Source organism: Morus notabilis, unplaced genomic scaffold (assembly GCF_000414095.1).
Source record: "Morus notabilis unplaced genomic scaffold, ASM41409v2 Scaffold535, whole genome shotgun sequence".
Classification (NCBI taxonomy): Eukaryota; Viridiplantae; Streptophyta; class Magnoliopsida; order Rosales; family Moraceae; genus Morus; species Morus notabilis.
In genome coordinates this window covers 507,202-532,178 of record NW_010367018.1, presented here as the reverse complement: position 1 = coordinate 532,178, position 24,977 = coordinate 507,202, and the positions used below count along the sequence as shown (strand labels likewise).

The following is a 24,977-nucleotide window of genomic DNA, read 5'->3' as shown; positions in this document are numbered from 1 at the left end:
CAATATATAGTACATAAAGGGAAAGTGAAACAAAGAGACAAAACTTTACAGAATATAATTGCAGTGCAACGCGTATATATATCAGATTGCATAGAGGAAATGATATATAGAAGGCGACAGAAGTGTCATGTCCACAATCTCAAATGCACGAGCAAAAGGGCAAACAAAATCTTTTAACATTTTATGCTTTTCAAAATATCTATCATCAAACCTAACTCCAACTTCAAAGATGAAATAAATGAAAATATTCTCGTGGACCTAAATTTGATATATCTATCAACCAAGCACCAAGCTATATCTATTAGCTTTTGAAAATGTGCAATTATTGTTGATAAATACTTTTCAAGCTTCCAAACAACTAGCTACGAATTAACTAGCTATATCCACAGGGTGGTTGTTCATTTTGTATTGGTTCTTTGATATGGCATGCACTCAAAAGCAAGATGAAGATCGCACCACAAACCATTTGCTTTTGATGAATAAACTAAAGGGAAAGATGCACTGCTTATTGCACATATATACATACATACATACATATATATATATATAATATATATATTGATTGCCACTAATATATACGTACAAGTTTACTGAACAGTGAAAGCCAATAGGGTTACAAATTAAAGGAAAGAAGTAGAGGAATATAATTGGCACTTGCATTAGTCGGCTACCTTTTGCTATTCAATATACAATTCCTTAGTTGAAGTCACGTTTGGGAAAGAGATAAGGAGCACCTTTTGAAATTATTTAAGGGATAAAATTGTTCCCGGGTGAGATTGGGAATCCCCCTTGATCACTACTAAGCAAAAAAACTAATGTTAATTATTTCTACAAGTGTACTATTATTATTGTCTCCAACTTAGCTAGCCAACTCATTTTAGCCCAATTCTATTATATGAATAATTGACTGTGGTGGTTGTTGAAAATTAGGAGGAAGTGTCTTTTCAAAATTAAAGTGCAGTCTAATAAAATACCAACTTCAACTTGGTTTTCTTGAATGTCTTAGGTTCTTTGCTTGCTTGTAAAGCACTACTTGCCTTGATTTGCCGACATCAGATCGGACTTTGAATAATTTTGATACTAATGCTCATGAGTCATTAGCTGGCCGATATGTAGTGTTAATTTGCTTCTACTTTTAGCGTCTTAGTACCAAAATAGTGCCATAAATCTTTGAACATGGAAAATAGAATATCACTAGCTAGAAATAATTGTACACACATGACCTTGTTGCCAGTGCCCTTTTCATAAGATGTGGATGGATATTAGCTATTGATGGGTAACTTTGTATTAACTATAAGATATTAATTCAAATGTTATAATAAATTAGATAATCGATTAAAAAATTAATAATAATTAATGAGATTAGACTTTTATCACAACATGTCATCAAATTTTTATCTTTAATGGTAGTCACAATGGAAATATAACCATTAAAAGTCCATGTATGTATTACTCGTATAAGAAATAAGGACAAATTACATTTGTCTCCCATGAATTATTGGCCTTCTAATAAAATGCATCCTAAAGTTTAAAAATAATAAAATTTTTCCCTGAACAATTTGTTCTTATCATTTCTCCTTTTTTTTTTTACTTCTTAATTAAATTTTAAACGTTAAATATCATATTAGTAGTATGTGACTCTCAGGGCAAATAAATAATTTTCTCCCTAATAAAATTTTGGTAGAAATAAAATTCTCTCTCCTCTCTTTCTCTCTCTGCATATCGGAAGATTCATATTCAAATTCTGTCAATCAAATTCGTTGTTAGAGACGGACAACAAGCTTACAGCCAAAGCAATCGAAATTGAATCTGTTTGCAGAAGAAAGAAACCTTAGGTTTTCCAACAGAGGACCCACCCAAGAAGATGAGCAGCCAAGCGGGCCCCAAGAGGAACAGCCTAACCACCAAGCACGGTCCCTCCACCGCCGTCAAGAAACTCACCCTTCCGACCGACAACGCCGCCGCCATTAATGGCTCCAAGCCCTCGTCTCCTCCTCCTCCTCCTCCCGCCAATTCGTGAGTTTCTTGTCGATGATTTTGGAATTTCTTGTTAAAAGCTTGTGTAAAGCTTCTTCTAATGTTGATTTGATTTCCTCTGAAGGATTGTCAGCGGCGTGAGGACCGTCAAGAAGCTGAGGTTGTCCACAGCCCTCACCATTCCCGAGGGGACCACCGTCTCTGATGCGTGCTGGAGAATGGCTGCTAGCCGCGTCGACGCCGTGCTGTCGACCGATTCCAATGCATTGCTTTAGGGAATTGTTACGGACAAGGCGAGTATTTACCATTCTATAGTAAATAAAGTAGTCATTTTTAATGGTGTGCTGTACGGAAAAATATAAGAGAGAGAAACTTTCGATTTGCTGAGAAGCTTTGCTTTACATGTCCGCCATTTTTGTGAGCTCCTTTGCTTCTCCTGCCTGATAGTAAGAACTCTCCAATGGAAGTGACAATGGATTGGGTTTTCCACTTTGTGGGTTATTAAACAAATTTATAAAAAAAGAAAAAGAAAAAGATTAGAAATGTCTAAAAATAATTCCTCTTCTTTTGGTACATCTGGATTTTAAGGGTAAATTCGTTATTTTATAATAAAATAAAAATTAAATGTCTCAGTAATTTTTACAGAAAAGGCATGTCAATAGCGAATTATTCAAAAAAAATTATTATTATTTTTAAATTTTGTAGGACATTTTATTAGAAGGTTAGTGGTTAGTTCAGAGCTAACAAGTGTAATTTGTCCAAGAAATAATATTACTTTTCAAAAACCAATGTAAAACCCATTAATTAATTGCATGAACTGATGGGGAATTGGATGCTGCACCTATCGAAGGGAGAAGTGACATATCTATATGTACATAGAAGTCGAGCTTTGAATATATCAATTAACAACTCTCTTGTATTATTTTCCTAAAGATAATGACCACTTATGTTTTTTCGCTTCAATTTCTTATGACCACTTAGATCTTCTTTTCCCCAAATATTTCCGACTTTGCCCCTTTTTCCGTACAAGTAAACTAATCACACACATGTAGACCAAAAAAAACAGGAAATGGATATAAAAGAAAGAAAGAAAGAAAGCAGCCTTTGCTCAAACTGTGCTTGCTGGCCCAGACAAGCACTTGATGGGAAATATTGATCGATCCATGAAATATTCCAAATTGAGGTTTATTTTTTTCCGGCTTTTAACACGGTGATTTTATTTTTTATTTTCTGAAAAAAAGCTGTAAGTTGGTGGGGTTTTAATTTGTCACTTTCATGTTTAATCATATTTCAAATATGACTTTCCACTATACCTAAGAATAATTTTCCATTAAAAAAAACTCTACGGCATAAATGTGAAACAAATATTTTTCAATATAAACAAAAAATAACTAATGTATGTATTAGGAAAGCACCTTAATTAATATCAATCTTAAGGTAGTTCAGCCTACTTCTCTCACGTAAAGTTAATCAAAACCATCAAGAGATTAATCTAAGACATGCAATTCAGATTAAATAATCATGCTTATAGGTATACATTAATCAATACAGTCTGAAGTTACTTTAAAGTAATTTCTCCCCATCACGAAGCATAATTATTACAATAAAGGGAGTCACACAAAAAATAAAAATAAATAAAATCATTCAAATTAATCCATTATTATCTTCTCCACGTAACCCATTAACATCACCACCATTTTCTTCTTTATCCAAACACTCGTTCATCATGTGATACTCAAATTTCTCAACAACACTCTCAGGCACCGAAACCAGAACCCTAACGGAATTAACGTCTCCGACGACAGGTAAAAACAAACAGTAAATATCGCTGGAAACCGGGCCCATGTGAAGAGGCTTTCCTTCTCCGAAGTCCAAATCTTCGAGCCCAAGCTTGGCCCATTGTGATATCACCAGGGTGGTGGAGAGGTCTGTTTTTACAGTTTTGTCCTCCAACAAATCAATCATTGACCTAACGTAATCGTCGTTGAGAGCGGATTTAGCTTGTTGAACGGAGGTGACGCCGTGGTGAAGATTGGGCGTGACCAAGTCTTTTACGTGGGCCTCGGCGCAGCCCAACACGAATGCATTCCCATAATACCCCTGGGGAATTTCTGGGCTCAGTTTCTTTCGGACGTTGACGGAGAACAGTAACTTGACTGTCAGTGAGGGTGACAGGTCGAGGGAGCGAACCCAGGAGCTCCACGTGTGCGAGGCGAGGGCCTCAAAGGTGGTGCACTTGAGGGACGGAACGCACTGTCGTTTGAGGCGGAGGAGGTGGGAAGGGGTGAAAGTGAAGGAGGTGGGGACCAGCGGCTGGGATTGGAGGAACTTTAGGATGTCCACGTGGCAGCCGTCGAGCCTAGGGTTTGCTCTGGTGAACTGCGGATGAGAGAAGGGCGTGTGAGGAGGCGCTCGGGGTTTCAACGCGTGGCGAGAGTGGACTAGTGGGATTGGTGGGTCCAGATTCTGCTTTGCCGCCAGATGGGCCCAGTCGTGCAGGAACTGCGAAGTGCCGATGCCGTCGCATATGCAGTGGTTAATAGCGGTGCACAGGATCATTCCTCCACAACGAAGATTGGTCACCTATCAAATGGTAAAAGTAGATTTAAAAAAAAGGTGAAAAACACAGAGAGAGAGAGATATGAAACATGGAACTGAGATGTAGCCGTTAAGCTAAATGATGGAAACATCACGGCTACCATTATCTTGAAAGCAACACTAAATGGAGCAATTACAGGCTATAGTAGTGGCATTTAAAAGAAGTTGGACTAACTAACGTATAGCTTTTTTTTTTTTTTTTTTTCTTTTTCTCTTTCTTTATACAAATTACAATGTAGAATCCAGTCGTGCATCCTCCTAAGTTTATGTCCTCCCCCGCCATATCTCATGCTGTTTGAATTATTCATTATTAGGGAAAATATCTAAACTTACAATAAAATATCTAAAGTTATTGTGTAAAAAAATGTCTAATCTAATTACTAAAATTTGTGTATCATCTTTCCTTGCGAGACAATTTATAAAAAAAGAAAGATAGTAACACTTCACCTTTAAAAAAGCGGGGGAAAAAAAAAAAAAAAAAGAACTTAAATGCAATCCGTTTAAAAGGAGGAAGAAACTTGAATAAACACAAGACGGGACAAAATAAAAAGAAACGAAAATAGAAAAATCCAAGTCGAACAGTGCTCATATCGGTCCACCTTAGGGGAACTCACTGACTGGGAATCCATGTAGATCGACTTCTCAAAAAGCGATAAAAACAGTGAGGGAAAGGAAAGTCAATATTACTATTATAATGATATTACTGGTAAAGCTCAATCAAAAAGACAAAGCTAACACCCGTTTCAGGTGACTGTGACACTGTACCAGCTCACTACGGTCAGTAGTGAATTTTACTGAAGAAAGTGAGAAAATAAAACCATTTAAATTGAATTACTAAATAAAGTTTTTGTATATAATTATAAATCACCAGAAAAGAAAGTTTCCACTTCCTTGTTGATCAAAGTGCTTATGGAACTATACTATTTTTCTATAATTGGCAACGTCATAGGATATTGGCGCACTAAGGCCATCTTAGAATATGCTAATAAATTTACCATACTCATGTATTAATAAATTAAACACCCCAAAACACAATAATATTTCTTCTTTTCTCTTTCAAAAAATATAAGTTGAATAAATCTGGGATATTATTAATATAAGTTTATACCTGAACAATAAGAGGAGGAACATCCAAGAAACTGAGAGCTTCTACCCTATACGAGAGTTTCCTCCACGACCTGTTTGGCTTCCGAGAAAACTCAAGAAACTCATGGGCAGTGATATCCATGAATGCCTCAGCAAAAACGGCACCTTCGCCATTACAGTCAACCTCAAGCTTCTGATCATCTTGGGAAGTGGGCCTCAACCTGCCGGCCAATGGGTAGTAATGAACAAGAACTTTGGCGAGAGAAGATTTTAGAGTCTCAGAGCTGACGGGGTTTTGGAAAAGGTAGAGATATTTGATGGCAAATCTGAGAAACTTTTGGTCATCGAGATTGGAGAGGTAAAGGGAATGCTTTGGAGTTGGGGAGTTTGGGCAAACCAAAGTGGGCTGATTTGGATAGAAACAATCCGGGAGTTCTGGAGATTTTAACATCTTGGATTTGTTGTTTTCCTGCCTTTTTTCTCTCTCTCTCTCTTGATGACCCTGTTATAATCCTTGCACTTACTTTGGTGGTGATTAGAGTGAGTTGAAGAGGGGAGAGAGAGAGAGAGAGAGGCAAATGTAGAATAGAGAGAAAAACTAATATCTACGGTTGGAGAGAGAGAGAGAGAGAGAGAGAGACGCAAATGTAGAATAGAGAGAAAAACTAATATCTACGGTTGGACATGATGATAGTACGATGAGATTCCTTTATTGAGTGGGGCTAAGAAGAGGACATGTGCATTTCGCTTACCATATGCCCACCCTTCTTCTAATTAGCTCATATATATGAAAGTTGTTTTGTCCTACCACGAGGCAAGGTTTTTTTTTTTTTTTTTTTTTTTTCTATTTAATTAAATTTCAAAGGCTTTATGTTGTACTATTTTGAGTAATCTTTATAAATATTCTTTAAAAATACACGTATCAGAATTTTTATTTTTTATTCTTGATTAATAATATTTTTGGTCAAATTATTATACTAACAAAAAGTATTAATCAAGAATAATGAATAAAAATTCAGACTCATACACTCTTAAAAGTAAATTCTATAATTTTTTCTATTAAAACAATTTTTAAAGCGGACACTTATGGCCCGTTTGATATATGGGATCAAACCAGAGCTCAAACTAATAGTTATGATTATGACTTTTGAAATTTAAATTTTTTACACGAGAAAAATACTATAATAAAATTAAAATTATGAGTTTAAGCCTGTGAAAAATTCATATACCAAACGTACTCTTATAATTAGACTTACTTTATTAGCATATCATAAAGGTATAATAATGTATCATGCCTAAAAATATATAAAAATTCTCTAATAGATAAAGGGAAAAAGCCTACCAGTATGTATGGTTCTAATCGTTGATTGTTTTTTATCAAGTTCTAAATTGTTCTACACACACACACACACACACACACACACACATATATATATATATATATATATATTATATATCGGTTTATAATTGTATCTTACATACTGATTCAGGTTCTTCTCATACGTTACCACAAAACTCTCAAATATGTAGAACAAGACTTTACTGCCCCCAACTGCCAGTGCAGTATATATATATTAAATGTCTAGTCCTAATTATCGTTAAACTAATTAAGGGGTTTTAGCTAATCATGGAAAAATGATTTTATAAATGTGGAAGTGGTAAATGGTAATGATCAACGATGTGCCACTAATTAAGACTGGGAAGTAGCAAGACACCCACTATCAATAATATCGTTTGTCTAATTATTACTTTATTAGATACCAATTCTTCCATTATCGTGCTTACGTTTTCTGTTTCCTTTTCTGTTGGACAGCATTACAATTTACACAATCGAGTTTTGTCTTAAAAAAAAAAAAAAAAAAAAAAAAAAAAGTTTTCCGAACTGATTTTAGCATAATGGAAATAGTCGTGTAAGGAGCTGAAGCTGATCTCTTCCAAGTACCGCAATAGACAATGTGCTGTTGAGGCGTTTCTACTTTCTTGGCTTTTAAAGACTGTTCCAATAAAGAGGCCGACTTTGACAATGTCACGTTTATTTCACTAATTCGAGTTTAAAATTTAAGTTTTATTACAGTAAAAAACTCTCAGAAACAGTCACATCTAACTTTTTTACTATAGTAAAAAGCTCTCACATAAAATCACATCTCAACTCGAATTAAAAACTCGAATCAGCGAACTAAGCGAGCCAAATTGTTTCAACATTTTTTTCTTTCTGCATATATGTAATATATATTAAACGGAAATAGTAGAAAATATATCAATATGAAAAACTTAAGAAAGTATTATGCCAATTTTTAGTTATAAAAATTAATAGGCCATAACTTGTCAAGTTATGGTTCATAGCCAGACAAGTTACGGACAAAAATTGTGAATTATGGACAATAATTTGTCAAGTTATGTGGTTCATAACCAGACAAGTTATAGACAAAAATAATAAGTTTACCTATTTATTAACTTATGTAAACTATTAGTCTATTAATTTTAATTCATCTAAAGTCTTGGTCTATTTCTCTCTTTCTCCTTATATTAAAATAGTTAGTGTCTTCTCATGTAACCTCTTTCAACTTAGATAAACGCATGCAATATTTGACCTCAAACCAGATTTTGACAAGGGATTAAGAATATAATAAGATAATTGTGTTACCTTTATGTAATTTCATGATGGGGCTGGTCAAGCCCTAAGGTAAAGAAGAATTCAAATTCAAAGTCTTCATTATAATATAAAGCTTCTTTCTTTCTAAAAAAAAAATAAGGGAAAGAAAAAAAGAAGCTTATTTCAAAGTCTTCATATGTTAAAGCTTATTGTCTGGCGAAACTCTTGCCCATGCACGCAGCATCACACCAAAAAGGTTGTTTTGATTTTCAGGGACACATCAATCGGACGACAACATTTTCGTACTTTTTTTTTTTTTTTTTGAGTCTAGTGAGATGTATCATACTGTAGCATGTTATAAGAGAGAACTTTTATTTATCATTTGTGATCACATGAAAATCATATTGCAATCACATAATACATGCAATTTTAACGGTTCAAATTGCGCTTTACAAGAAATCAATATTTCGTACCCTATTGACAAACCTTGTAACTTTAAGAGACAAAATAATAGAGGAAAAGACGGAAAGTAAATCTAATGGCCAATGCAGCTGGAATCGCTTTTTCCCTCTCCACTTTATAGTAAAGCTATGTATAGAATTACATTAGGTTATACTTAAAATCACTAATGTAGATGAAATCTCTTGATATGAACATTAATGTATGCCTATATATTCGAGTTTTAAATTGTTATCTTTTCATTAGTGGTTATCATAAAGTAAACTCCACTTTATAGTAAAGCTATGTATAGAATTACATTAGGTTATACTTATAATCACTAATGTAGATGAAACCTCTTGATATGAACATTAATGTATGCCTATATATTCGAGTTTTAAATTGTTATCTTTTCATTAGTGGTTATCATAAAGTATAAAAATTTATCAGTTTTCTTCTAATTAAGTTTTTCCTTCCACTAATATTACCTTCCTTTTTTTTTTTAGTGTCAATTTGTGGACATTTTTTTGCCATTGACGCTTATCTACTTCATCCTAAAACGTTTAAATAATGTGTGTCCCTGACAAGAGCTGTAGGGACACAATTTGTTGAGTAACGATCGTCGGTCAAACCCCATTAAGCATCCAACTGCATCACACTCCCCATCTCTTTCTATCGCAATTCACAAAGATCAAAATCCAGACATGTCGCTCAGAACCCTATTTGGTTCCCAAGAAGGAAAAAGAAAAAAAAAAACGAAAAGAAAAAAGGTAAAAACAGATTCAACTCCCTTTCCCCCCATTAGCAAGCATTTTCCTGTCTCTTATGCTTTATCCAAGGAAGACCCAGCTAATTATTGGAACCAACGTGATAACGTGCAATTATGTAACATGCTCTTTATATATGAAAATAACACGTCTTTTTTTTTTTATAAAAAGAAAATATATGAAAATAACACAAGTCAGATACTAATAATCAAAACTAATAGGTAATTTACTCAACCGATTAAAAAAAAAAATAGATAAACAGATATGAATAAAGGTGCAAAGTTATAGTTGGGTCTAGGTGGCATCGTGATAGATATATGAGATGGATTGATTTCATAAATGTGTCTGAACTTTGTATATTATTTCAATATACCTTCTGAACTTTAAAAAGGTTTCATTTCACTTCTTAAAATATGTATTTCAGTTCAAAATGTCTCACATATTTATAAAAGTAACAAATTGGTGACAAGACACTATTTATATTTTTATAAATGCCCTTAAACTATTGATTTTAAATCAATTTGCCCCATAAAGTATTATTTTTGTGTCAATTGCCACCTAACTTTTTAAAATATATGGAGCAAGTTGACACAAAATTAATAGTTTAGGAGGTATTTATGAAAAAAATTAGTTTATGAGATGTTTTGAATCACTTTTCATACTTTAAAAGACAAATGAACCCTCCTTAAATTTCAAGGACATGTTAAACTAAGATACATAATTTAAGGGCATTTATCAAATTAATCTCACATCACATTCATCTAAAAGGTAAGTCAAAAATTAATTATAGCAATAATAATAAAAGCACTAAGCTCATCCACTATGGATCGTGAAACTTACTACCTAATGCCGTAATGCACAACGAGAATAAAAATAAACATGGGGTATATTTGTTTGAACGTATTAAACTACTGTATTATATAATAATACAATAATATAATATTTGGTGTGACCATTATATTGTATAAACTACTACGGACGATAAATTAATATGGTTTATACAGTATTATTGAATACGGCTTATTTTTGACGTATTGTATTATATTATTTTATAATAGATCAATAATTTATGTAGAGATTAGGCATGATTAGAGGTCGGAGTCGGACCAACATAAAATCATATCAGAACTTATAATTGTTGAAAAATTTAAGAGGCACAATGCAAATTTTATATTGTTGACGAATTTCTTCTATATTGCTTCATATATCTATTAAAAATTACATTTGACTTCAAAATTTAAAATTACATATTGACCCCAAAACTTTTGTAAAATTACATTTTGACCCCTAAAATTTTTATAAAATTTTATTTTTTACCTCAACTTTTGAAAAATTATATTTTGACCTCAAAATTTTACAAAAATTACATTTTGACCCTAAAATAATTAAAATTTTACATTTTAACTCATTATACAATACATTATGACACTAAACAACGTATTATATTATAATAATGTAACACAATATAATAAAATATAATACACCTTATACAATACAATACACAATACAAACTACCAAACGTACTCTTGAAATGTAACATAAAAACCATTCATTTACTATAATCTTTTTGGCGCAATATAAACCGATTATTCAGGTGATTTTGTTTGTTGATAAAAGAAATGCAGCAATATTTGGCATTCTGCTTGGTGGTTGGGGAACTACATCATCAGATGCCAGAGTGCCCATCTGTGTTCAGTCAGCAGGGTAAAACTTTTTTCCATCTTTATGTTACCTAAATACCAGCAATAGAACTATGTTCCCATTTTGCCCGTGGTTTAATTTTTTTAATTTTTTTTATTTTTTTTATTTTTTTTTTCTGGGTGCTTTATTCATTTTGCACAATCTAACGATTTTTCTTTCTTTTTTTCCTTACATGTTATATAAGTAAACGGCCTTTTGATGTTTTTGTCCATTTTTCTTTTCCTAACAAGTACAGGATCTCTTCATTTTATTTTATCTTATTTTTGCTTGAAAGAGCTCTTCATTTTATTTACGTATAAAAACATTAAACTCACCAACTTGTATGAATATGTATTTACGTAATCACAAAAAAGTAAATTCGCGATCTTTCTAGAACGAATTGTAGAAAGCTTAAAACACCCAAAAGAAAAAAAAGATAAAGGAAACACCAATGAAATTATGACACAGCATAATCCCTTGGCCAACCGAAAGCTTAAGCATCTCCAAACAAGCTCAAAATATTTCATATCGTTTTGGCCGGCTGCTGCGTTGAATTGGAATTCATTCTAGATTAAGAATTTGCGATTAATAAATCAAAAGTATCACACAGCTTTATGCTGCAGTGAAACATACAAGAGCAATATTCCCCTTCTTTACAAAATCTATCTAAACTAAAGCGTCCGTTAATTTCTCCCGTTTTCGACGAACTATTTTGTGGTTGAAATGATTAGAGACACGATTCTTATTGTCGAACCCGATTAGTCAAAAATAAAACAATATATAAATACACTGGTCATTCACAAAAGGAAAACGAGCCTTCACAGAAAGAGTAATGGAACTAGAATCGTATTCCTAAAGCTACTCAGTTATAAATTTTCCATGCCAAAAATAATCTAGAATTCGAATAGAGGCTAAAACTTTATTCATTGCACGAGTATCTAGTCTAGATTAATGGTATATCTCTATAGTATTCTATACTCCCCTAATTTCTTCAGCTTAGCTCATCGGAATCCACATTTTCTGAAGAACATTTCCGTATCACCTATTCTGAGGATAACCGAAAGATTAGACCATCAAAGTCTCTTTTAACTAACTTTGATTAGTTTAGGGATAAAATAGAATCTAGTTCCTCTTTAAACCCACCTATATGTTTTCTTATAGGGATAACATATTAGGTATAGCATACGCATGTTATCACATCAATTCACTTAACATCTTTTAATTGTCAACGGGCACTTTCCATCACCGATGTTTTCGACCAAAACTGTACTTAATTCACTATTTTGCAGAAAAGCACACTCCATTAGCTATCTTATCACCAACAATCAACATAAGAAAGCCTATTGATTTGTGTGTATCAACCAACAATTCCCCATCTCACTCTCCAAGAAGCTCAGATGAGGATAGCTTAACTCCCATGATTAGAGCTTTTTGACCAGTGGTAGTTCTTAATATAAGAAATAGGAAATAAGGACTTTTAACTTCGAGAAGCAGAAATTTAAGCATAGTAGGAACTTCAAAGTTAAGCTTAGATGTCGAAACTCCACTACCGTTTATAGGTACATTTCTGCGAAGCACAGGGCAAAGATTTTACATTACTAAGGGCTGAAAAATATTTTTGGTTTACCACATTAGTTTTGGCAAAAGTTAGGTGCAAGAGAAATCGAAGCAAGCACGAAAAGGAACATAGAAACCGGGAAGGCAGAGGCATCATAACCTAGCGACATATGAATTAGCTTGCGTGATATATCTCACCCATCGATAAGGATTGTCAGTCTTTGTCTTCTTAACTATCTGCAAGTACTTCACCTGCATGAAAAATTGAATGAGCACTGAAGCTCTCAAGTATTTTCTATAAGTTCTGATCATACCATGAGCTAATTTCCAAACTACGGTCAACTGATGTGACTAGATTGCTTACCTGAAGCTTTGAAGCATTGTACATAGATATGGTAAATGTCATGCTAACAGGTCCAGCCTCCTTCAAAATATTTCCTGGAATTTAGAAATAGAGGTGCATAAGTACAAACTTCGTTGCATTGGCCCAAAAAAAAAAGAAAAAAAAAAAAAACAGAGAGAGAGAGAACTGTAACAAACTATTATAGATAAAATAGTCAACTACCATGTGATTCTTGTGAAAATGTCAGTTTTGCACGCAGTGTATGTTCAGAACCACCAATAATCTACAAAATGAAACACTTGTTACAAAATCTGGAAATGTAAACCAAATCATACTATATCTACAATGCAACTCAGAGAGAATGGAGGAAAGCATTCTTGCCTTCTTCAGCCCCCATTCAAGTCTCTTGTTTGCTTCCTTAAAATCAGTTGTGTTTCCAACTGTTCCAGGTTCCAACTCAAAACTTGCCCTGAAATTTATACCGACGCAGATGAGATACTCAGTGATAAAGAGGATAATATAAGGTTAATAAGATTACCGTTTCTTTCCTTTTTAAATATCTTTTCAAAGAGCGTGTATAATTCCCGAATGCAATGCAACATAAGAGAACTAAAACGACACTGTTTAGCAAATGAAATCTATCAGGCCCATAAGCAATTGTGCTGTCATTGTTGAGCATTTTGGTCTTCATTATTTGAATCCCAACTCTTGGACATAATGAGACTGCTAAAACTGTTATGACAGTAACATGACATCCGAAGCAAAAACAGGAGTTACCTAATTGTATATGCTGGCAGTGGCATTTGTACAAGAATTGTATTTGCACTGACGCTTGAGGGGAATTCAGCACGCACTTTAATAATTACTTCCGCCTAGAAAAGTAACTTACTAGTTTAAGGTGAATGACTTAAACAGGTGCTACTTTTATCATGAGTAAACAGTTCTACGCACCTTCAGGAGTCCTGCCTCTTCAACTAGGGTATTAATACGAAAGGGAGGCTTAAATTCCTGAGTTATCCGATAATTCATCACGGAAAATTCGCCATCAGGTGGTATCTGTCAAAATACTGCCATGATAAGTACAATTAAACCTAACAAAGATAAAGACTCCAGATATCTCACATTTCTCCATTTTTTCCACCACCTCAATAGCACTCACCATGGTCAGCGTTCTGTCAATGTCAAAACTATCAAGACGTACAGATTCGTGGAAATTACAATCATCCAGAGTAACAGTCCCTGCCCCAAATGAACTACTATAGTCTGCAGCAAAAGTCACAACATTCATATGGTGCAGGAAAAGTCAACAAAAGTAAATGAACACGTTATTTTCAACAGACAACAAGCATTAACACTGCTGGTCAAGAACACCACCACATTTCATCAAGATGTATCATAAACGGAAAGAACACACGAGTTAAATGACTAAAGAACATCCCATTATCATTTACCATGGATTGACCTTCCGCCTTGTCCTATACTTAAATCCTCGTTAAGAGCAACCCGAATTTCTGGATTGCCAGTCAGATAACTCTTCATTTGAATAGTTCCGTCAATCTCAGAAGTGAGAATATATCCCTGCATAACCAACATTTTATTAGTCATGATGATGATTGTATCACAGTTTGGCGTCACTAGTTGAAGTAGGACTCCAGAATGCCACTGTCAAACAGCACAAAGCATGCTGTTCAGAGCCGGACCCTTCTCCAACATCATCTTATTCCGGCAGTGGTTGAGAAACACGCTAAACACAGTTCTCGTGTAACCTTGTTTCACAACTTCTAGTTAATTTCTTGAAGAGATAACAGTATGAAGTGAAATGCTAACATTGCTAAGGAAAAAAAAATAATAACTGAATCATGAGGCGAAACATATAGTACTTACACTGGAACTGAATGTAACACTTATTTTCTCAATTACATCCACAAATATTTCCTCCCTTTTCCGACCTCCAGGCTCATTTGCTACAACAGACTTCGTAATAGCTGTCCCTGGCATTCTTTTGGTTCCTTGCTGTAGAACGTGAAAGTGAAAAGTCAGCAACACTGTGAATTCCTAATATAATAACACGCTATTAATGCAACTTATCATAGAACAATACCCTAAAAATGGCAGCTGGGCCAAGAGGCGGCATACGTGAAGCATCAACCACAAGTGGTTCATTGAAGACATATGACTTCAAGACCTCTGTTGAAGTTGTTTGAACATAACCAAAATCCTAGCACGAAACGAAAGAGTCACCTCGACGTTCAAAGCTCTTAACTAAACAGCAAAATAGCTAAGGCACAAAACACGGGCTATTTTCCATTCAAGAACAGGAGTAACACGAGGGTGCACTTACAATGACTTCATCCAGCAACTCATACACGAGCACAAAATTTTTCCGCAAGGAATCTTCATTAAGAACTCCAAGGTAATCCTTGATGACACGTGCAATCCTTTGTAAAAGTTCCAAAACAAAAGAAGGAGATACGTTTGCTCTTGTTGTAGCAGCAAATAACAACCCAGCAACCTTCACGTGGAAGTAATTTACACCATCTACGTTCTGTGGGCAATGAAAAACATATAAGAAACGGTCAGGAACTCTTATACATGCAATAAATAAATAAATAAAAGCATTAATATTTAATATTTCTCCATTTGGGATACTAAAGTATATGGCCCGGATAGGAGAGATCATAAATTATTGTCTTTGAGTAGGAAATCATGTCTTTTCCCCTAACTATTCTGTTTTTTTTTTTTCTTTTTTTTTTTTTTTTCGCACAATCACAGTCCTCACATATTAATAAATGAAGCATAAAAAAAATTACGTTTTTAATCAGTTAGAAAATACCTACAAAGACAGGTGGAGCGTCCCCTTCTCCATCCTCTTTCCAGAACTTGACTTTCCGGAAGAATATCTCGGCACTTCCCTTTTGAACTTCACCGCGATCTGCATGCATTCAACAAAACATTACGCGAAATGCTTATGGCAGACTGTTCGGGTTTCAATTTGGGCGATCATAAATCAAAATCAAGAAAACCAATCCATATAGTGCTTGAATTTTAATCAGATTTTCGCGAACGAATCAAAAATAGTAGTTTTAGGACAAAATTCGCAATTTATCAATGAATATCATCAGCCACCTATCCTCCGATCAACGTCGATTACCGTTCGATTCCCTCAGAAAACCGCCATCACTTGTACACAGGCATGAAAAATGCAAAATTCGGAGAGAGAAACAAGAATTCGTGGAAGAAGAAGAAGATGAAAGTAAGAAAATGAGTTGAAGGAAGATGTGAATCAGGTGGAGAGGAGGACTTACAGTCTCGGAAGACGATGTTATCGCCTCTCTGGGAGAGCACAAAGAACTGAGAAATCATTGCCGGATGGGTTTTCCGAAGGAAAGCTTCTCTGACGATATTTGATTCCGACGAGGAAGGCGTGCGTGGGTTTTGTTGTTGGGTCAGTCCGAACTCCGAAGGCAGGGATCGATCGGAGCTCCGTGTGGCAGCCGCTGGACCTTCTGTCGGAGGAAACGGGGATTCCTTCTTGCCCACGTTTACGGTTGTCACAAGGACAGCACGTGGTTCTTTTTTGGTAACATTTTTTTTTTAAAGAAAAAAATTGTCATTTTTTGGTTAGGTGGGAAAGAAATGTCACGATTTTTTCATTGAAAAAAAAATTTGAGAAAAACTTATAATGATGATTTAATAGTAGTGTAAGTTTAGGCGGCAGCAAACAGACCGTCCTAACCTGTAGTAGTCTGTTTTTTTTTTTTTTTTTTTTTTTCCTAAAAGCAGTTTGATTTTTAGTTGGGAAAGTGAGATAGATATTTTTTAGAATGTATGAATTTAAATTTAAATTTAAATTTTTAATTAATATTTTTTAGTTAAATAACTATACAAGTTAATAGAATATTAATAAAGAGTAAAGAGTAAAAATCTTGACTCATACATTCTAAAAATAAATTTAACAAATTTTTTTTTAGTAGTTTGGTATCAACCCGCTTAGACATCTTTCGAATCAGATTGAATTTAATATTCAGGCCCAAAACACATTTAGGAGACGTTTGGTTCATGGATTAGAATCATAAGATTAGAATCATTTTCGATTTACGTGTATTTTTTATGAGAGAAAACACTGTAACGAACCATGAACCATGATTTGAATCGGGGTACGAATCCCTCAACCAAACAACCCCTTAGTATAATATCTTTTATAAAAAATTTTCTGAAAATGAAGAAATAACATTTTCAGAATATCAATAAAAATAAAGTCTTTTTTTTCTTCGAAAGTATAGCATAAAATTTTAAGAATATTAATAAATAGCATAATTCTGATAAATGTAATTTATCATGAGAATATCAAAAATGCCCTCACTATTAATGTTATTTAGGGCTTGTTTAGTTCGTTGATTTGAGTTTTTAATTCAAGTTGAGATGTGATTTTATGTGAGAACTTTTTACTGTAGCAAAAAAATTAAATGTGATTGTTTCTAAGAGCTTTTTATTGTAGCAAAACTCAAATTTTAAACTCAAATCGGTGAAATGAACGGGACCTAAGAAACTCTAATTTTTTGAATCCATTTTCTCTCCCCCTCACTTACACTCTATCTCTCTCTTCCCTCACCCCTTTCCCGACTTCTATCTCTTGTTCTCCTCCTCGCTACTTTTTATCCCCTCGCGCTCACTCTCTCTCCTTGCTCTAGCTCTTTCCCCTCGATCTATCTATAGCCGTTGGCCACTATCGCCGTCAATTTCTCTCTTGCCGTAAAAAATTCAAGGAAAATGTCACCCCACACAACTAAGATTGAGGGTCGTCATCGCCTGAGAGATCGTGGCAGAGATTGATAAAGAAAAATATAGTTCATTCGGCTTTAAAGATGAGCGATTTGCCTCCATCACTTTTGATTGGATTAACTTTACAATTAATAGTATGTATACTTTATATTCAAAACACCGTTTGTGAATTGCAAATTGTAAATTTTTTATTCGATCTGTTGACAGTGATTTCTCGTCAACAAAAACATGCCGGGATACCTCTGGGTTTCCCGTTGGATTACCGGCCTTAGTATTGAATGTGTGTGAGAATTTGTTGGTGGGATGTATTGTGCGTAAATAAAAAGGTATGCACAAATAAAGAACACAAGGAATTTTATAGTGGTTCACTCTATAAAATCAGAGCTACACCCACTGTGGTTGTATATTTCTTGTGAGAGGATTACAATTTACATCAATCGTTTTGTGCTATCTTGGATCTCAACCCCTTTTCTGTATGGAGTCTTGCCCTTTTTATACTGGGAGCTTTCTTCGCTGGGTTGATTTCCTTCGTAGGTAGAAGCACTCAAGTGCTCTCCCTTTTTAGGCCCAGTCGTAGCCCACTAATCACTTAGAGTACTGTTCACTCAGTCAATTAGTCTTCTATTACGGCTCTGTGCGTCCCTGTAACCCTTTTATGTCTCCTGTGGGGCGGTTTAAGGGTTCGCAATAAATGTTTGCCTTGCAGTCATCCCCCACTTTTATACGCAATCTGCCACGTCAGACCTTTTCCCAAAGAGCATTCCCCTCGTCGCCAGTGTTGCTTAACCCAACTATCTTTCTTGGCTGTTGGTTCCACCGTCGAGAGATTTCTATGTCCTAAGGTCGACGATATGAACTGTCGACGCCAGGAGGAATCGACGCCCTAAGTTGGACCTTTCACTTAGGTTCTTTATAACGGAACCGGAGGGAGCCCCAGGCGTCGAGGGTTGTTGTTTTGCGGGGAGTAGTTAAGGCTACGTGTCATATTATCGTTCTTCCACATGTCCTTCACATTTTCCCATACAACACGATTCTTTCTAAAAATTAATTGAGCCAACGGATCAGAAATGAAAGCATTTTTGGGTCAAATCATTTGGTTTGTTTTTAATCTTTCTTTTTATTAATATATTATCCCTCAAAATGAAATGAATTACAATCATTAACAAAAGCTTGTTCGTTTGTCATTCTAGTATGCTACTTTTTTATGAATTACAATCATTTTTGTTATAAATTGTTAATTTATATATGCGTGTATCTATAATTGTTTGCAATTTGTAGAGCCAACAGTGCTGAAATTTTGGGCAGTGGGCTTGCCCGATGCCCGAAAATTTTCAGACACGGCGGGCAGACACCGTCCGCCGCCCGTCCGACCATTTTTCCGGGCTCGGGCTCGGGCAGCCCGAGAAAAAACTATTCCCGTGTTACGAATGGTGTTCTAGAAGCATAAGATGTAATATGATATTTATTATTTATTTAATAAAAGTGTTTATTCTTTATTTTATGTGCATATATTTATGAATATTTTATGAATATCAATAAAAATAGCATGATTATTTATGTGACCTTAAACATTGTATATAAGTGTTATATACGAGAGGATAATATTTAAGGATAATAATAAAAAAGTAATGTTCATAATGAATTTAATTAAAGTTCGAAATCTTTAATTAAAACATTATTAATACATGTCATTCCATTTAGAATGGAACGGTGTTATCCGCACTGTTAATATGGTGATATATTGAATGAGTGTATTTCCCATAATGAGATTATGTGGAACAATGACACATATACAATATGAATTTCTAATAATTTATGTTAAGTATAGAAATTCTTATTGAGTCTATTGATGGTCATATATAGAATGATCTTAATCCTGAGTCCTTAACAGACTCGTATTTATGGATTTGTGTTTTTTGATTTATTCGGTATAGATTCTGAGATCCTGAATCATATTCCTTGTATTTTACAGACATGATGAAGTAGGTAGCCAGAAATGTTATTATACGAGATGGAATCCATTCCTTCTTGAGAAAGAAGTAGATAAATAATTCTCTTGAGGGTTGATTCGGTACTTGGACTAGTAGGAGTTCCGATTCATGAATGTGTTTTATGAATCACTGTCCATTAGAAAATCAATGGTACTCAAGGATAAAGATGTAATTGGAGAGGTTAACGGATTTCACCTAGCTCTAATTATGAATTATTTATGGAGGATTGATCTATACGCAGTGACAATATCGAATAGACACTTCACAATTTAGAAGTAATTTATGTCTATAATTTTGAGAGTGCAATTCCAAGTTTATAGTGGAGTAACTATTGGAATTAATAGAATTAATTAATTAATTAAAGTGTTTAATTAATTATTAATTTTATTGTAGCTCGGGATTATAGGTCCATTAGTCCCCGCGTCATCCTAGTAATTCTACAAGACATAAAGGACAAAATGTGAATTTTAGAATTATGGAATTCTAAAAATTAAACACTCAAAAATAATTAATTGAGAATTAATTATTATTTAAATAATGTGATTATTTAAATTTAAATTTGAACACATCTAGTTTTATCCATTTAAACTTATTTGATAAGTTCAATTTAGAATTCAAATTAATTTAAGTTTGACTTTAATTGGAATTTGAATTTGAGTCAAAATTAGACTGCAGGATAAATAATGATTTTCTCTTCGTTCCCTATATGATATTGGCGCCTACACAGGGATAAAATCCCTTATCTATGGCCGGCCATAATGGATAAAAGAGAAGAGGAGATTTTGTTCTAAATTCAAATATGAGATAATTAACAATCTTTATCTTGGAGATATAGATTAGATTCCTTCTAGAAGTTTGACTTCTACTCTATAAATAAGAGAATGATAGAAAATTGTGAGACACAATTTTTGAACAATTTTTTGACATAATATTTTATTGTGGCCGAAATTCTCTTATTGTGGGAAGGAAAAAATTTTCTCCAAAAATTCCACATCGTGCATGCATTGGTATTTGTAGAAATTCAAGTGTTTATTCTAATCCGTTTTGTCTCAAGTGTGTCCACACACACATCTTCATGGATTCTAAGAATTAACGTGGAAGACATTGGTTTTCTAAACACAAAACTTTGGGGCAAGGATTGTTCGAGGTCAAAGAACTCAAGTTATCATCCTAATCGTTGGCCAGGTATTATTCATAATTGAGTTCTTAATCAATAAATTAATGTGATTAATTTATTCGTGCATAAATTAATATAATCTATAGAGTATCTCAAAGGTTTTATGAAAATTTTTGTTATACTTGATCCGCCCATCCCCCACGCTTCCGCATCCGAATTTGATTCGGTAACCAACATTTTGATCCCAGTCTCCACTGTTGCAGCCGAACTAGCATTCAGTACAACCGGCCGAATACTTGAAGAACGGAGAAACGCATTGCAACAAGATATTGTTGAAGCTTTGGTGTGCATCAAGGATTGAGATCGTTCCAACCAACGCTTACACGATTCAATTTCACCGGCAAGCTAAGAATGGATCGACAAATTTAATAGATTAACTTTTAATTTTTAAGATGATCCTTCTGCTTCAAATTAAATTCTATTATTGTAATTTGTAAATATTTATTTACTTTGTACAGTGTTATTGTAATCTTGTATAGACTTTGTGATAAGTGTATGAAAATGCACTTAAATTGTTCATAATTGTTAAATAAATTGGGTTTTAATTAAATATTTTCGTGGAATTAATTTTGTGTGAAAGTATTTGATTTTAATTTAATTTAATTTGTTTTGTAGGGAATTTTTAAATAAGGTATTTGGGTCAAAACTAAAAAGAAAAAAAGAAGAAAGAGACCCATTAACCCATTAGCAGTCGTCCGTCAGCCGAGCCACGCCGCACGTGCCTCACCAAGCCACCACGTGTCGCTTTCTGCCACGTCGCAGATCAATGGCCCCCAGCTGCACCGGCTCGCACGCGCGCTTGGCGCACACGGCCCTCCTCCCCGGACGAGTCCTTCTCACGCGCGCGTCAGGCGTTTTCCATCCAATTTCCGCGTGGGTCCTGCGGTCCAGTCTTTTACTGCAATATTGTCAACGGTATATTGTCGCTTTTAGATTTCTCATAAGATAATTTTTCTTAGTTCTAAACGTTAGAATTTTATTTACTTGAATACATTTTTAATTCATATGTTCTTCAAATATTTATTTTCTGATTGTTTGTTTGGGATGTGAAACTTTCAATTGAGTCAATTTATGAATCAAAATCCAAATAGGTGAACAGAGCATGTGGAGGATTCTCAATGCCTTACCACTTTTTATTATTGAATTTTCTCCATTTTAAATTGTTCAAAAAAAGAAATCATCAAAAAACACTCATTCCTTTTCTTTGTTTGATTGCTTACTTTCCTAACGCTTTTTATTTGCTAGTCATTTCTTGTTCAATTTAACACCTCGTCGTGGGATCGACCGTCCAAATTGTACTACAATTGACCGCTTGTTTTTGTACACGTTTGGGCGTAATCAAATTTTGCAACTGCTAATGAGGCTGGGGTCGAGGGAGGACTAGACGTGTGGGAAGAAATTTCACTAGGGTTCTTCGGTCTTCTTGCGAATCTCCCTAATTCATCTCTATAACGATTCATTCACCCTAAAACATTTCACTTTTTTTTTAATTTTTTTTAAAATTTTTTTATTATTTATTTTTTTTGATTTTTTTTAAACAAAGAAAATAATAATGTAGAACCGCAAATTGCAACCCCCAAGAGTGCTCCCAGGAAAGATTGGTGGGGCGAGGCCTCCTTAAAAACCAACCTCCTAGACAGAGCAACGTTCCCAGGAAAGACTGGTGGCGTAGAACGCTAACAGGAACCAGCCTCCTAGACAGAACTCCCTTAGTTTGTACTTTCCAACGTTTCCACAAAATTACTTGAAAATTTTATTAAATTTTATGATGTATTTTATGACGTGTTTTATGAAATGTTAAATGTTAGATATTAGTACCCTAAATTAATACTATTCTAAAACCTAAAGTTACACAAATTATGAGAGATTAAAAGTCCTAATTTAATGTCTAAATTAGTCATTTAAGAGTCACAACCTAAAAATCACAACCTAAGAATTAATACTATTTATGAAGGAAAAATTAATTAGGCTATTGAAATCAATTAACTACTACTAAAACCAAAAGAAAGAAGCTGTCCAAATAATTCACCTAAACCAGAAACAAAATGACGTAAAATAATGAAAATTGACAAAGCAATGTAAATTGAATACAGGCTAATACGACAAAGCAATGAGTTTTTTTTTTTTTTTTGAACGTGCAATTCGAAAAAGAAGAAAAAAAAACTAAAGAAATTAATAAAACGTTACAGAAAGAAGAAGAAAGAAATAATAATGGTAATAATAATAATATTAAACAAAACTAATGATTACTAACACACAAAAGACACAAAACGCACACACTAACTAATGAAAAACAAAATCTCACAACGGATTAAGGCCCCGTTCATTTCGCTGATTCGAGTTTAGAATTTAAGTTTTACTACAGTAAAAAGCTCTCATAAATAATCAAATCTAACCTTTTTGCTACAGTAAAAAGCTCTCACATAAAATCACATCTCAACTCAAATTAAAAACTCGAATCAGCGAACTAAACGGGCCCTAAGTGACCACTAAAAGACAAAACAAAAGATAATGAAAACAGATTACAAAAGATAATAACACAACCAATTACAGACACAAATGTATTTGACTCACGACCAAGCAAATAAAATAAAGATGCTTTTTTTTTTTTGAAACATGCTAAACAAAAAGATTAAAATAAATAAAGACTAAGTACTTATCTCTTTGGCTAATTATCTACTGAATAATCTTGTTGACGCAACTCCCCGATAACGGCGTCAAAATTTGATTACGCCCAAACGTGTACAAAAATAAGTGGTCAATTATAGTACAATTTAGACGGCCGATCCCACGAGGAGGTGTTAAATTGAATAAGAAATGACTAGCAAATAAAAAGCGTTAGGAAAGTAAGCAATCAAACAAAGAAAAGGAATGAGTGTTTTTTTATGATTTCTTTTTTTGAACAATTTAAAATGGAGAAAATTCAATAATAAAAAGTGGTAAGGCATTGAGAATCCTCCACATGCTCTGTTCACCTATTTAGATTTTGATTCATAAATTGACTCAATTGAAAGTTTCACATCCCAAACAAACAATCAGAAAATAAATATTTGAAGAACATATGAATTAAAAATGTATTCGAGTAAATAAAATTCTAACGTTTAGAACTAAGAAAAATTATCTTATGAGAAATCTAAAAGCGACAATATACCGTTGGCAATATTACAGTAAAAGACTACTCACAAAACAATATCTATCAATATATAATTAATACAACAATCACATAAAAAGAGCTTGACTAGATTTATATAAAAGTTGACAATAAAATATATTGATAAGAGGAAGAAATATGATAAAAGAAAATTATTTACTCAAATGTATAAAACTTACAAACCATTGGAGAATCAAAATCCAAACAAGTTCACTACACATATAGGATCATCTCTAGCCTCACCTAAATACTCTAGCCTAACTTGCACATAATTCCCATAAAATTTTAAAAAGAAAATATGAGAATAAGAACAAGAAGATGAGAGAAAAACTTACACTAAAATTCAACAACCTAATACACTTAACAAAGACCCTATTTATAGAGTTTCTAGGCATGTAAAAAAAAACACTCAGCAAGAAAAACATAAAAGGATGTTTTTTATCAAATTAAATTGGATTTACAAGGCTTTATGCTGAGATTGAATGCTGAGGTTATCCGTGAGTATCAACGGAACAAAACAGATTGAAGAATCCCAACATGTGGGACACGTGGCGTGCGGAGAAGGAGGAAATGTTGCTCGCCGTGACACGTGGCAAGCTCTGATTAGCGGAGAGAGAAGGTTCTGCATAATGGGGTCCATGCGGAGTAAAGGCCTGACGTAGTGCTGAACTTTCGGGCGGCGGGCTTGCCCGATGCCCGAAAATTTTCGGGCACGGCGGGCAGGCCCCTCTCGCCGCCCGAAAATACTTTTCTTCGGGCACGGGCTCGGGTAGCCCGAAAAGAGTAAGCCCCCCGACAGGCCGCCGCCGTGGAGAAGCCGTCCCCCACCGTTCGCCG

General features: G+C 34.2%; 3 protein-coding genes across 3 annotated transcripts; 1 reads left to right on the top strand and 2 right to left on the bottom strand.

Annotated features, from left to right (window-relative positions):
- The first annotated feature begins 1,661 nt into the window (after positions 1-1,661).
- LOC21404761 (CBS domain-containing protein CBSCBSPB3) lies at positions 1,662-2,438 on the top strand. Its single transcript, XM_010111732.2, has 2 exons — positions 1,662-2,016; positions 2,102-2,438. The coding sequence occupies exons 1-2, from the start codon at positions 1,865-1,867 to the stop codon at positions 2,250-2,252; spliced, it is 303 nt and encodes a 100-aa protein (XP_010110034.1). The 5' UTR covers positions 1,662-1,864; the 3' UTR covers positions 2,253-2,438.
- Positions 2,439-3,621: 1,183 nt separating this feature from the next.
- On the bottom strand, positions 3,622-6,255 carry LOC21404760 (fatty alcohol:caffeoyl-CoA acyltransferase). Its single transcript, XM_010111731.2, has 2 exons — positions 5,684-6,255; positions 3,622-4,560 (listed from the first exon to the last, which is right to left on the bottom strand). The coding sequence occupies exons 1-2, from the start codon at positions 6,110-6,112 to the stop codon at positions 3,622-3,624; spliced, it is 1,368 nt and encodes a 455-aa protein (XP_010110033.1). The 5' UTR covers positions 6,113-6,255.
- A 6,381-nt stretch (positions 6,256-12,636) lies between these two features.
- LOC21404759 (AP-4 complex subunit mu) lies at positions 12,637-16,674 on the bottom strand. Its single transcript, XM_024174494.1, has 13 exons — positions 16,345-16,674; positions 15,877-15,971; positions 15,381-15,584; positions 15,141-15,257; positions 14,924-15,052; positions 14,491-14,617; positions 14,199-14,302; positions 13,991-14,095; positions 13,817-13,911; positions 13,421-13,508; positions 13,262-13,322; positions 13,061-13,134; positions 12,637-12,948 (listed from the first exon to the last, which is right to left on the bottom strand). The coding sequence occupies exons 1-13, from the start codon at positions 16,400-16,402 to the stop codon at positions 12,850-12,852; spliced, it is 1,356 nt and encodes a 451-aa protein (XP_024030262.1). The 5' UTR covers positions 16,403-16,674; the 3' UTR covers positions 12,637-12,849.
- Positions 16,675-24,977: the final 8,303 nt, after the last annotated feature.

Excerpts from the sequence above, each read along its gene's own strand:
- LOC21404761 (XM_010111732.2), top strand. The coding sequence starts at position 1,865 with ATGAGCAGCCAAGCGGGCCCCAAGAGGAACAGCCTAACCACCAAGCAC. Across the intron at positions 2,017-2,101 it reads CCTCCTCCTCCCGCCAATTC|GATTGTCAGCGGCGTGAGGA; the intron begins GTGAGTTTCTTG and ends TTTCCTCTGAAG.
- LOC21404760 (XM_010111731.2), bottom strand. The coding sequence starts at position 6,112 with ATGTTAAAATCTCCAGAACTCCCGGATTGTTTCTATCCAAATCAGCCC. Across the intron at positions 4,561-5,683 it reads TTCCTCCTCTTATTGTTCAG|GTGACCAATCTTCGTTGTGG; the intron begins GTATAAACTTAT and ends ACCATTTGATAG.
- LOC21404759 (XM_024174494.1), bottom strand. The coding sequence starts at position 16,402 with ATGATTTCTCAGTTCTTTGTGCTCTCCCAGAGAGGCGATAACATCGTC. Across the intron at positions 14,096-14,198 it reads TTGACAGAACGCTGACCATG|ATACCACCTGATGGCGAATT; the intron begins GTGAGTGCTATT and ends GTATTTTGACAG. Across the intron at positions 13,323-13,420 it reads TTGAATGGGGGCTGAAGAAG|ATTATTGGTGGTTCTGAACA; the intron begins GCAAGAATGCTT and ends TTCATTTTGTAG.